The sequence below is a fragment of the Somniosus microcephalus genome, chromosome 2, assembly GCF_052327205.1.
Source record: "Somniosus microcephalus isolate GS21.2 chromosome 2, FLI_Smic_1.0, whole genome shotgun sequence".
Taxonomy (NCBI): Eukaryota; Metazoa; Chordata; class Chondrichthyes; order Squaliformes; family Somniosidae; genus Somniosus; species Somniosus microcephalus.
The window spans coordinates 166,224,303-166,238,852 of NC_140988.1; the positions used below are offsets into that span (position 1 = coordinate 166,224,303).

Sequence of the window (14,550 nt, forward strand, 5' to 3'; positions counted from 1 at the left end):
GGGAAACCGGTGGGCGACCTGTCAAAGCCAAAAAGCTGGGAAAAAAACATTGATAAGTGGCTGTAAACAAGCCACTAATGATTTTAATTGCCTCTCCCGCTGCTGCGTGGTGGGTCAGCTCAGCGCTGACAGATCCGACATTTGGTAAAGGCGTGTGGCGGCGGGTTCGCAGCGGGAAAAAACCCACTTTCCCACCTGACCCGCCACTGATCATGCCCGCTGACCCCCTGCAAAATCCAGCCCTCTATGTCCTTTTTATAGTATGAAGACCAAAACTTTGCACAAGTGTGGCTGGACCAAGGTCCTATACATGTTTAACATACATTCACTACTATTGCATTCTATACCCCTAGAAATAAAGCCCAGTGTTTTGTTAGCATTTTCAATTGCTTTGCTGACCTGCGATGCTGCTTTTAATGATTTGTTCATCTGTATCCCTAGATCCTTTTGCTCTTCTACCCCATTCAGTTTCTTATTTCCTACGGTATCGGTGATGTTTTTATTTTTCCTACCAAAGTGCATCATCTGACATTTATGCATGTTAAAGTTCATTTGGATGTTGTAATCTCACACATGTCGCCATGTGCTTTTTTCTGGATGGGGGACTGATGAACACTTTAGTGAGATGAGACCAATTATAAATCAACAGGTGGATTTACTTTACAAAAAAATTGTGAGTAAACAATTTGCAGTGAATTTTAATCTATTTTGTAACATAGAAAATAACAATGCACACTACACTAGCCCTGTTATCAGGCTAAATTGATTTTTTCTGACCACTAATTTCCCTGAAACTGCCCAATACGAAGCTTAAGTTTTCTTACCAGCTGTCAGCAGACCGAGAGACAATTCCCCGTGTATTCTTACTTAACTGAGCTGGAAGCCAAAAGCTTGACCTCTGATCCGACCCTAGGTCTTCATACCTGGAGATTGGTCAGTTGAGTTGCCAATCAAGCCAGTACCTGATTGTAGCCTCACCAACATTTCTTAAATATATCCCACATTTCTGGTGTAGATCTCCCAATCGTTACTGTGCTCCAATTAATACTTTTGAGTTTATTTCACACATGCTTGAAGTCTGCTTTTTAAAGGGCAATTTCTTTGCTTTAAATTGACACTTGTTAAATTTAAAGTTGGAGAGAGATGGACAGGATATTCCTACTATATTTAGCTCCCAGATTTGCCCAAGCTGCAGCTAGGTCTCCATAATTGCTACCACACCATGTCCCTTTTGGCTTCATATATGCTTCTAGATAGATCCTCTATTTTATTTGAAATATGCCTGGCATTGATATAAACGTGCGCTGGCCTTGAACTACACTCACAGCGTGTTCGTCATTATATTATATGTACGATTAACATTACCTGCTTATCATTTTAAAAAAATATTTTGCCCCGTGTGTATGTCAGTTCTGATGATTAAAACATGAGTAATATCATGCCCTGTGATTAAACATCAGAATATCAGAATTTATTTCAATCTAAGTCGCACCAAGTCCCGTTCACCCATCACCCCATGCTCGCTGACCGCCATTGGCTCCCAGTCCGGCAATGCTTCAATTTAAAACATTATCATCCTCGTGTTCAAATATCTCCATGGCCTCGCTCCGCCCTACCTCTGTACCTCCTCCAGCCCTACAACCCTCTGAGATATCTGTGCTCCTCCAATTCTGGCCTCTTGTGCATCTCCGATTTTAATCGCCCCACCACTGGCATGCCTTCAGCTGCCTAGGCTCTAAGCTCTGGAATTCCCTCCCTAAACCTCTCTGCCTCTCTCTCCTCCTTTAAGACACTCCTTAAAACCTACCTTTGACCAAGCCTCTCTTAATATATCCTTATGTGGCTTGGTGTCATACTTTGTTTGATAACACTCCTGTGAAGCGACTTGGAGCAGTTTACGATGTTAAAACGCTATATAAATGCAAGTTATTGTTGTTGTATGTTACAGGGCCTTACTAAAGCCTTAATGTATAGTATAATCCACAAGGTTGCAATAAAAGGTTGTAACACACAACACATGAGGAGCAGGGGATAACATAATTAACTGCAAAAGCAAGATTAAACAGTTCACCAACCATGTTCAATCCCAAGATGTCTTACTGCCTTGAACACATGTATGTTATATCTGGCAATAAATGCAACCTTGCTTACATCCCAAGAACAAATATGCAGAAGTATAGGGATTTGTACTGTGTCTATATTCAATTTACCACTTATTTATTTTTTCTTTTGGATTTGTGTCAGCAGACAGCAATGGGAACATTTTGCTCCAATTTGTGCACCATGTGATTAAAGCAGAAGTGATATCTCCATTTATTTCAGTGGACACAAGGAAAAAAAACCAACTTTTGTTTATGATAATGCCTACACCAACGGATATTAACCGCTTTATAAACACATCACTAGTGCCTGAAGTTCATTTTTCACAGATGCACTCTAACCTTGACCAATTAAATTCTGGAATAGCACTTCAGTATTTTTATGTTCACCAAAAATTACACTTAAATTATTCCTTTATTAAATCTTTACTAGAATTATAAACACTTAGGGAAAGCAATATGTTGAGTAAATTAAAATAAATTATCAAATTACCGATTAGATAATCAAATTTATTTGTCAGTGATTTTACAATACCTGTGATTGTTCGATCTCTGCTTTATTTAGCTTGATACCAATTATGTCAGCAGCAAACCTTTGAAAACAGAGGAAGACCTGTAAAAGAGCACAGATTAAATGATCAGAAACAAGCAAACATATACAACTGTCAAAAATAACCAGATTCATCCTTTTTTTTCCCCAACAGTAAACATTTAAACTAGATCTACCCATATCCAAAAGTTGTGATGGTCAGTATTTTATATATCAAGCATTTTCTCTAGGTTCTAACTGAAATGATGAAGATCACAATAAAAAAAAAATCACAAATATAATAAAGTTAAAACAATTAAAATTGTACTTTTTTCTGAGACTGGGTTTAGAAACTGGTATAGCCTGCAAAAGTGCTTTCTGATATAGCATAATGCAAGTGCAATTCTATTCAATGTACCTTCTTATAAGTGAATTATAATTTGGTTTCCAAGATCCCATACTGAGTTATTCATTGCTACACCTGATTCTGGCATATAAAAAAATTTAAGTTGTTAAGCTGGAGGGTTCCACAAAAGCTTTTTTTTTTTAATTGGCTGTTATAGTTGTAATGCAGGAAATCAACACAAGTTAATAATAAAAGACAACCGATATTGATTGTTGCTTTGAAATTGTTGTAAAAGCAAACTGAAGAATGTGTTTATCTTGCTCTAACAACCAATTCTGTCTATGTATAGAAAGTGAGATTTACAGCTACAATCACTTACACAACTGGGCACTATTAATAATATTTTCAGAATGTCAAATTTAATACAAACGATTGTGTTCGTACTAAATGTAATTAATATAGTGCCTCACCTTTATCTGGACATAGGTGGTCTGAATGCTCGTTAATGTTTGCTTTGTCCATCTTCTAGTCTCTCAACCTCCATCTGTCTGGTGATGCAGCAAATGGAAAACCATTTGAAGAATATTTTTTTTCCTGCATCACTGAAGGATGAAGGGCCAGTGCACTGATATAAATAGATGTTCCTGGAAGCATGGACTGACCGCTTTTGACAATACAGGCCAATAATGCAATTTTCACATTACTGACCTGTACAGATCCATCCCAGCATTTGGGGAAGGTCCGCAGTCAGGAAAGAAATGTCATGATTGTGACTTTTAAACTGTACATTCATGCCAGTTTCTGCAGAAACAGTTGTTTTTATGTTGCCACCAATGGTCTGGGAACCCTTCTGGCAAGTGAATGGGGCAAATTCCACAGCACTGTGATGGGAGCTAGTGCATACACAACTGCTTCTATTTAAAATGTTCTGTATAATGTAAAGTTGCTCTTAGATATCCTGTTTCAACTACAGCTGCAAACTTCCTAAAAAAAATTGCATCTGCTCCATTTCAGTGAACCAAGTTATTTACTCTGATCACACATCTGAGTAACAATTCCCACCTTCCTAATGTTGGTGTACGTTATGGCCATGAACCGAGGCATTCGCATCAGGCTGGTATAAACAGCTTGATTGGAAGTGCTTGCTGGTTGTACAGAGGAGAAATGCTGGTCCATGCACTGTGCAATTAATTTAATTCCTGCGGGAATTGACTCTAGGCCAGCCCTTTAGACAAGAGCATTACTTCCAGTGCCAAATTCCTGAAGAATGGTGATACTCAATGTTAAATACCAAAGTAAAAAAACAATGCTGAAAGTGGCAGAGCAATCCAATAGAACATTTAGTTGTATCAGAATATAGAAGTTGATTCAAAATCCTTTTCCTGGGTCTTATACAATATAGGTGTGTTTTAAATAAAAAGTTCTAGAAAAACAATGCCTAGTACACTTGATGACACTGTAATCAACTGGACATACACAGAATCTAATAGCAAATAAATTACATTGTTTTTGTTAAACTTGAACTGTTTTGCAAGTTAACAGAAGAATGAAATATGGAAAGCCTCACCATAACATGAAGAATTTGAAGTATAACAATCAGTTATCCAAAAATGCATTTTACCTCAATAGAACCTAAATTAAAGCACAATTTTCTAGCTTCAAATAAATTCTGACTTTTGCAGCTCTGATGGAGAGGAAGTATTGAGCCTTGTGGTGGGATATGTCCTTCATTTCCCTGACAGTATTGGGGGGGGCGAGGGGGTGTAGAAAGAGGTATAGCAGTGGAAATTGGACCTTATTGCACGTTTTACACATGTAAAACGGGCGCAATGAGGCCCAATTTCAGGAACCAACATCCTGCACCCCAAGTACACCTGAAAAACATCAGACCTGAAATTATGTCGGGCCATTTTTCAAAACACGTGTTAAGCCCCTTACATATGTAAATGAGGGGCCTATTGTCTGTTTTAGGCCACCTGACAGAAAGTGCTTTGTGAAGAGCGAGAGCCAGGCCTCCTACGCTCAGGACTTTTCAGCAGCTGCTGCGGCCTAAGGAGCGGTTGCTGACAAAAGGTAAGTTTATTTTTTTTTTTTAACTTTTAGAAATCATTCCCATGGAGCCAGGAGGAGCAGGAGTGCTCCCCTGACTCAACAGTATCCTGATCGGTTCTACCTCCTTGTTTCCCCCCAGGACTTACCTTTGGGCTGCTGTTGGTGAGACAGTCACCAGCAGCTCACCCAGATAATGGTCATGAGGCCCAAGGCCCAATTTTAGGCTGGCCTCGGACCTCCCGGTTGGGGAGCATGCCACATTGCAAAGGGGCCCAGATGAATTTCTACCTCATATAGCCTCGTAGCAATGAAACATACATTTCAATCTATAGCTAAATACTTGAGCTTGGGTAAAATCACTCTACATGTGGAAGCTGACCCCACGTCTGCGGGTGATGTCACCAAGGGGTAACATAGCTAACGAAGATGAGGGGGGCCAGGAACAAATCCTTGGGGCACTTAACGGTACAAGGGGGGGGGGGGGGAGGGGGAGGGGAAAGAGAAGCCATTGCTGGAGATGTTCTGGATACAATCGGATAGGTAAGAGTATTGAACCAAGCAAAGACAATCCCACTGAGCTGGACTTGTTTCTGGTCCCTTCTAACTGTGAACACAGGGTGATTAAAAAAAGCAGAGACATAGGCAGTCAAGTCCTGCAAAGACTACAAAATCAGTCCGGTTTTAAACAGAAAGCTGTTAAAGGATGCACTGGCCAGGCTCAGAAGGAGAATGTAGGAGGTGTATTGATTTGTATGTGGGTTCAATGACAAGACATTTATGAAAGAGAATGGCCTAGAAATTCAGTGGCCTGCGCCACCAGTTTGCGCCCAAAGAGGGCTTTTGCGCCAGTCTGCAAACTTCAGGCGAAATTCAGCGGTGCGCTAATGGCGGCGTTAGGCTGTAGCGCTGCGCCACCACCGATGACGTCATCGGTGTGCGCAGCGCCCCGTTTCCGCGAAGAACGCCATATTAAGTCGCGCCCGCCTCTTCAGCGCCGGCCGCAAACAGCGACCGGTACACAGGGCCTACCTGTGGCGGTAGTGGCGGAAATTAAAGTGGAGGTGCGGCCGGCCGCTTTTTCGGCGGCCGCCTGCCCGCACCTCCTTCCCCGGCCTCCTCCACCCGCCCCCCCCCGCGGCATTGCCGGCTGGTTTCCGGGAGCCCGGCACTTCTCCGTTCTGCTGGGCTCTTTTGCCGGCATCGCGATCGGGGCTCCGGCTGCTGCAGGCACCTCCCCCTTAAGAGAGGGAGGAAGGCCTGCAGTACCGCAGCCTGCTGCTCCGCTGCGGGTGGCGCTGCGGCCACTAGCGCGCCGATAATCAGTTTCAGCGCCCAAGCGGGGCGGCGAAACCCCTGTTTAGCGGCCGCCTTCCACTTGGTGCGCTGACACTGAATATCCCGCTTGCGCAAGTGGATCCGCGCGCAGCGGTAATTCCGGCGCCCAGGCGAGCTGGGCGCCCCAAAATGAATTTCTAGGCCAATGTCTTTTAATCTAAAGTCTGTTCAACTCTTTTTAACAGCATTACAGGAGACACCATGCTAGTGATCCATCTAAAAGCGAAACTGAAACTAAACTGCTTGTCTCTGTCACATGCCCTCTTCTGGTCAGGCATAAGTAATCAATCAGGCAACTATGCTGGTAAAGCATCATAATCAAACAGGCAAATACCATCACTATTTGCTGATATCATTACATCTCCCTTTCTTAAAACAAAAGTATTTTACTTTTATCTAACAACATGTTTTCTTTGTATTAATCTGCATTTTAACTGTAACACTTAATGAACTTACATTATCATTATCATGATCAAGGTTCTTAAACCTTGTTTTGTGTGTTCACATGAAATATGTAAATACACTAGAACTTGAAGAAAGAATAAGATAACATTACTTCCTTCGATAACAATAGTCCTTAAACTTGCTCAATGAGTCTCTCAGGAGGCTTCACGTGTCTTGAGGATTTTCTGATTGATTGTCCTTGAATCTGAGTTGTTGCCTCAGATGATGGTTTCTCAGCTGTGTGATCAGGTTGTTCAACAGTATCAGTCTTTTGACCTGCTGTGGCTGGTCCCATGAGAAGATCCCAACGATTTCTTCTCAGAACAGCACCCTCATCTGTCTGAATGGTGTATGATCTTGGTTGAACTTCACTCAGGACAGTTCCCTTCTGAGTCCATATGTTTGGTTTGTCTTTGAACCTTACTTGGTCACCAGTGTGGAGTTCAGATAGGTTATGTGTTCCTCTGTCATAGTAGTACTTTTGCTTTTCTTTCTGTTGTTCTTTGAACTTCCTCACTTTCTCCCCCTCTTTTGTTTTCAGGAGGTTCTCCGGGATGGGTAGGTTTGACCTTAGCCGACGTCCCATAAGGAGTTGGGCTGGTGACATACCACACTCGAGCGGCGTTGTGCGGTATACAAGCACGCTCTGGTAGAAGTCAGTTCCACTGTCTTTTGCCTTGTACATCAGTCTTTTCACTGTCTGGACCGATTTTTCCACTAGTCCATTGGACTGTGGAAAGTGAGGACTTGACGTTGTGTGGACAAAGTCCCACTCTTTGGCAAAGTGTCAGAAACTTACATTGTAAAACTGGGGTCCGTTGTCTGTGAAGACCTCGCTTGCCACGCCATGTCTGGAGAATATGGCTTTCATACATCTTATCACAGCATCTGCAGTGGTGGTGTAGTCTACAAACCTCTGGATACAGGGAGTAATAGTCTGTGACTACAAGATAGTCCTTCCCTTGACATACGAATAGGTCAGCGCCTACCTTCTGGTAAGGTCTGTCTGGCGCTGGGTGTGGCTTTAGTGGTTCTACCGGATTGCTTGCTCGATATTTCAGGCATATTGTGCAGTTTGACACCTCATTTGTCACATCTTGGTTGATTCGTGGCCAGTACATCACCTCTCGTGCTCTTTTCTTATACTTTTCGATTCCCAGATGTCCTCCATGGATCCTTTTTAGCATCTCTTTTCTCAGACTCTTTGCGATAACTATTTTACTTCCTTTGTAGATGATGTCTTTGACCAGTGATAGTTCCGCCCTGCAGTTCCAGTACTCTGCCATGTCAGGTGAGCAGTCTTGCTTCATGTTGGGCCATCCATCCAAGATGCTTTTCCTCAGTCGTCTCATTGTTTCATCTTTGTTTGTCTCAGTCTTTATGAGCTCCATTTTTGCATCTGCTATGGGCAGTGCACTTGTGATCATGTCCACGTAGGCGTTCACTTTTTCATCCATTGTGGTGTTTGCGGGCTCACTTGGGTCAACAGCTCTGGACGTGTCTGCTGTATACATCAGCTTACCCGGTGTGTACGCAACATTCAGTGTATAGCGTTGCAGCCTGATCATCATTCTTTGTATTCTAAGCGGACAGCTATTTAGTGGCTTTTGGAACAATGCAATCAAGGGCTTATGGTCAGTCTCTACACTGATTGCTTGTCCTGCCACAAACTGGTGAAATCTTTCACAGGCGTATGTGATGCTGAGCAGCTCCTTTTCTATTTGAGCATATCGCGTCTCCGCGTCTGTCATTGAGCGCGATGCATATGCAATAGGTTGCCAGTAGTCATATTTTTGCAGAAGAACGGCACCGAGCCCACTCTGTGATGCATCTGATGATATCTTGATGGGTCTCGCTGGGTCATAAAACCTCAGAACTGGTTCCTCTGTGAGCAGTTTCTTTAGATCGCTCCATGACTTCTCATGCTCATGATTCCATTCCCATTCTATGTTCTTTTCAGTTAGTCTTCTCAGTGGCGCCATCTTTTCTGAGAGGTTGGATATGAATTTACCCATGTAGTTGATCATTCCATTAAACCTCTGCACGTCCTTTTTGCATTGTGGCTTTGGCATATTCTCAATGGCGGACAACTTTCTGGGATCTGGTCTGATGCCCTCACCGCTAAGGATATCTCCCACGAATGTCAGTTCTGTCACCCCGAGCTGGCATTCCTCTCTATTCAGCTTTAGGTTTGTTTTCCTTGTTGCTTCCAGCACTTTTTTCAGTCTCTCGTCATGCTCAGTTCTCGTGGTTCCCCATACTATGATGTCATCCATTGATGTATCAACTCCCTCCAGGTGCTCATAGACCATATGGATAGTTTTGTGATACACTTCAGGAGCTGAGGCAATGCCAAATGGTAACCTTAGGAATCTGTATCTGCCAAATGGACTGTTGAACGTGCACAGTCTTGAACTTGCCTCGTCCAATTTCATCTGCCAAAATCCTGATGATGTATCTAACTTGCTGAAATACTTTGCATTTGCAAACTGTGACATGATTTCCTCACGTGTAGGAAGCTTGAAGTGCTCTCTCTTTATTGCTCTGTTTAGATCTCTTGGATCCATGCAAATTCTGAGCTTTCCATTCTTTTTGTCCACAACGACGAGGGAACTCACCCACTCACTTGGCTCATCTATCTTCTGAATCACGTTCAGGCTTTCCATCCTGTCCAACTCTGCCTTCAGTTGCTTTTGAAGAGCAAACGGAACTTTTCTGCATGGATGTATGACCGTTGGCATACTTTTATCTACTCTGATCGTGTGTTCTCCTAGAAGGCAGCCTAGACCCTTAAATAGGTCGTTGTACTCTTTCATGAGTTCATCATAGACTGTCTCTCCTTCGCTTTCCACAACGAGGACTCTCTTTACCAGGTTCAGTCTCTCACAGGCTTTTAAACCTAGTATGGCTTGCACATCCTTTGTCACCACGATTAATGCTAGCGTGTGCTCTCTGTCCTTGTGTGTCACTTTGACAATGCATCTTCCTTTCACTGGTATGTCAGTACCTGAGTATCCTGTCACTTTCACTTTTATTCCATGTATCTTTGGTCTGGGTCTAATTTTCTTAAAATCAGTCTCTGATATCACATTAACTTGTGCTCCAGTATCCAATTTAAATGGAATGTGTATGTCATTCATTTTTAGTGTCAACATCCAGTCTCTTTTCTTTTTTGTTTTCAGACACAACATCTACATAGAACTCCTCTATCTCGCTTTCATCTACTGCATGGACCTTGCTTTGTTGCACTTGGTTCTTACAGCAACGGGCATAATGGTTGTTTTTGTTGCAACTATTGCATGTTTTACCATATGCTGGACACTTTTTTGGTGTATGCTGTGTACCGCATCGACTACATGACTTTCGATTGCCCCTTTCATTTTTGTTCGATGGCCACGCCTCTTTTTTCACATTGGCGCTCTTTTTGTTAAACGGTTCGAGTCCGTTCTTTCTCACTGCATCCACGTTGCAGCTACTGTCACTGAACAGCTCCTTCGCCTGCGACTTCACAGTCTCTGTAGCCCTACACAGTGCTATGGCTTTTCCCAGGTCTAGATTTTGCTCTCTTAGCAGTCTTTCCCTTAGACCATTATCTGGAATACCACACACCAGTCTGTCTTTTATCAGCGAGTCTGTCAGTCCCCCAAATTCACATGTTTTGCTTCGGTTTCTCAGTTCAGTCACATACTGATCAATAGTCTCTCCCGTTTTCTGTACACATGTGAAAAATCTGTGCCTCTCAAACGTCACATTACATTTAGGTATGCAGTAGGCCTCAAACTGTTCCATTATTTTATCCAACTTCACTTTGTCTCCATCAGCAGCGAATGTGAAGTTATTATACACCTCCAGCGCTTCATCACCCACGACATGTAAGAACACTGACGCTTTCATTTTATCACTTTTCTCGTCAGCTTCGATTGCCGCTAAATACAACTCCAAACGTTGTTTGAACCTTCTCCAATTTTCAGCCACATTACCTGTCAACTGAAGCTTCGCCGGTGGGTGTAATCCTACCATTTTTTCACTTCGTTAGCTATTCTCCAATGGTAAGTAACGATGTTCTCTTTTGGCTTGCTAATATGTGGAGAGCTGATTTAACTTCAGATTTTTCCTCTCCATCTCTTTCAATCACTTCTGACACCATGTATTGATTTGTATGTGGGTTCAATGACGAGACATTTATGAAAGAGAATGTCTTTTAATCTAAAGTCTGTTCAACTCTTTTTAACAGCATTACAGGAGACACCATGCTAGTGATCCATCTAAAAGCGAAACTGAAACTAAACTGCTTGTCTCTGTCACATGCCCTCTGCTGGTCAGGCATAAGTAATCAATCAGGCAACTATGCTGGTAAGGCATCATAATCAAACAGGCAAATACCATCACTATTTGCTGATATCATTACAGGAGGGGTGTTATTTTGTTTAAGTCAGGCTAGACTAGAGTAACGTAGTGTGTTCATTCATTTGTAATATTACTCGAAGACAAGCTGTATTGTTTGAACTAAGTGAATCTAAGCACAACTATTGCTTCATATATTCACTTGCCACGAAATAAAGCAGCTTAAAAATTTGTACATGGCTTCACCTCACCAAGTGCTTTCTCAATCCACCTTCAAAGAGATTGAAGAAGCACATGCATGAATATCCAGTTCTGATCGTAAAGAGATACTATAGTTACACTCTTGGGTCATGATATCGTATTGTTAGATATTGAGCAACATACCACTAAACACTAAACACATTAGCACCGCTGCACCAGAGAGAATATTTAAGGGAAGACTTTAAACTTGCAGTTTTGGGCTCTACATTAGAGGAAAGATTTTGAGCAATTCACTTCCATTGTATCAAATTTGTGATCAAGGAATGAAACCTAGCTCAAATGACGTGGGCAGAATTTAATTCACTAAATTCTGTCAAATCACAGTTTAATTTTACCTAGTAATAGCAGCACATTTCATAAGTCTAACAAATGTTTTAGCCAGAATAGCTCAACAGCCTATGACACTGGCGGCTAACAGAAAACGGAATCCAAAGGTCTTCTATAGGCATATTAACAGTAAAAGGGTTGTCAGAGGAGTGGTGGGGCCGATTAGGGACCAAACTGGAGAACTATTGGTGGAGGCAGAAGGCATGGCTGAGGTAGTAAATGAATATTTTACATCGATGTTTACAAAGGAAGAGGACTTTGCCAATGCTATGGTAAATGAGGAGGTTGTTGGGATACTGGATGCGAAAAAAATAGATAAAGAGGAGGTACTAGAAAGGCTAGCAGTACTTAAAGTAGATAAGTCACCCGGTCCAGATAGAGACATAGAAACATAGAAGATAGGAGCAGGATTAGGCCATTCGGCCCCTCGAGCCTGCTCCACCATTCAATGCGATCATGGCTGATCATCCAAATTCAGTACCCGGTCCCTGCTTTCTCCCCATACCCCTTGATCCCTTTAGCCTTAAGAAATATATCCAACTCCTTCTTGAATATATTTAATGTATTGGCCTCTACTGCCTTCTGTAGTAGAGAATTCCACAGGTTCACCACTCTCTGGGTGAAGAAATTCCTCCTAATTTCTGTCCTAAATGGCCTACCCCTTATCTTTAGACTGTGACCCCTGGTTCTGGACTCCCCGACCATCGGGAACCCAATCTCTCTCTCTCTCACACTCCCAATCTCTCTCTCTCTCTCACACTCCCAATCTCTCTCTCTCTCTCACACTCCCAATCTCTCTCTCTCACACACTCCCAATCTCTCTCTCACACTCCCAATCTCTCTCTCTCACACTCCCAATCTCTCTCTCTCTCACACTCCCAATCTCTCTCTCTCTCTCACACACTCCCAATCTCTCTCTCCTTCCCAATCTCTCTCTCCTTCCCAATCTCTCTCTCTCTCTCCTTCCCTCTCTCTCTCTCTCCTTCCCTCTCTCTCTCTCTCCTTCCCTCTCTCTCTCTCTCCTTCCCTCTCTCTCTCTCTCCTTCCCTCTCTCTCTCTCTCCTTCCCTCTCTCTCTCTCTCTCTCCTTCCCTCTCTCTCTCTCTCTCTCCTTCCCTCTCTCTCTCTCCTTCCCTCTCTCTCTCTCCTTCCCTCTCTCTCTCTCTCCTTCCCTCTCTCTCCTTCCCTCTCTCTCCTTCCCTCTCTCTCCTTCCCTCTCTCCTTCCCTCTCTCCTTCCCTCTCTCCTTCCCTCTCTTTCTCTCTCTCTTTCCTTCCATCTCTCTCGCTCTCTCCTTCCCTCTCTCTCTCGCCTTCCCTCTCTCTCTCTCTCCTTCCCCCTCTCTCTCTCTTCCCCCCCAGTCGCTCCCTCTCTCTCTTCCAACAACAACATGCCCTCGAGAAAGCCTCAGCACCGCCGGGCTCCCCCAGCTAGTATTTAATGTATTGGCCTCTACTGCCTTCTGTAGTAGAGAATTCCACAGGTTCACCACTCTCTGGGTGAAGAAATTCCTCCTAATTTCTGTCCTAAATGGCCTACCCCTTATCCTTAGACTGTGACCCCTGGTTCTGGACTCCCCGACCATCGGGAACATCCTTCCTGCATCTACTCTGTCCAGTCCTGTCAGAATTTTATAAGTTTCAATGAGATCCCCTCTCATTTTTCTAAACTCCAGCGAGTACAAGCCCAATCGACCCAATCTCTCCTCATACGTCATTCCTGCCATCCCAGGTATCAGCCTGGTGAATCTTCGCTGAACTCCTTCCATGGCAAGAACATCCTTCCTCAGATAAGGCGACCAAAACTGCACACAATACTCAAGGGCCTAGAAATTCAGTATAGCCACGTTTGGGGCGCTACAGCATGGCGTTCGCTAACTTTTGCGCCCGGCGCAACTTAGCGCCACCTTCGCCGATATTCAGTTGCATCGCCCCAAGAGGTTGCTGCTGCGCTAAAGCAGGCGATGCACGACTATCATTAGGCACTAAGCTGGCGATCCGGGGCGCAAACACCGAAGGCGGGCGCAGCGCAGGTGCGGCGAGTTGCTCATTGAGGCCAGACAGTCAGGCGCCGGTCAGCACTTAAAGGGGGAGGGTGGAATTGCTTGGCTGCCACGCCCTGCACACTGCAGCCCTAAGGCAAGGCCTGAACACTGCTTCTGGAACAGCTCCACGCCCAGGAGAATGAAGAAGGCCAGGGAGAGAGCGCAGCGCTTCGGCGAGGGTGACCTGAGGCGGACGGTTGGCGCAGTGGACCACAGGCACCATATCCTCTTCCCTGAGGGTGGCAGGAGGCCGCTGCCCGCCGAATATCGGAAAGCATGGAGGGATGCGGCAAACAGGGTCACGTCCAACAGCGTGGTTGGCAGGACACCAACCCAGTGCCGGAAAAAATTCAACGACCTCACTCGGGTTGTCAGGGTGAGTACCCTTTCCAGTATCCTCCTCATCCCTGCATGTGCACCTCACTTTATGGCCAAACAGGTCTGAAAGCCCTAATGGCCAGCCCTCATCCAGCAGCTATGGGACTGTCATGAAAAGCACTTGCGCAATCAGGACTTTAGACAGTCAGGGCTAATCGAACATGAGAGGCAGTGCGGGCAAGATCAGGGCTTGACACTGTACTTAGAGGCGGTCCTTTCTCTTGCAGGCCAAGCTGGCGCATAACAGAAGACAGCAGCGACAGACCGGGGGAGGCAGTCCTGACCTGAAACAGCTGAGCAACCTTGAGCAGCGAGTGGAGCGGATCATAACAGGCCGGCTGAGTGGCCCCGTCGCCACTGGAGATGCTGACCCTGTTCTGGGCACCAATGGTA

The 14,550-nt window shown here is 44.2% G+C and overlaps 1 protein-coding gene across 4 annotated transcripts in view; it reads right to left on the reverse strand.

Moving 5' to 3' along the window:
- Positions 1-14,550, reverse strand: part of rab28 (RAB28, member RAS oncogene family) — a 234,881-nt gene that overhangs the window by 27,693 nt on the left and 192,638 nt on the right. For all 4 annotated transcript variants that reach the window (XR_015073382.1, XM_085965838.1, XM_085965848.1 and 1 more), the window contains exon 6: positions 2,635-2,712. Coding sequence is in view for 3 of the 4 variants with exons in the window: in XM_085965838.1 (XP_085821964.1) it covers positions 2,635-2,712 (78 nt within the window). In the remaining variant the exon portion in view is untranslated. The remainder of the gene's footprint in view (positions 1-2,634; positions 2,713-14,550) is intronic.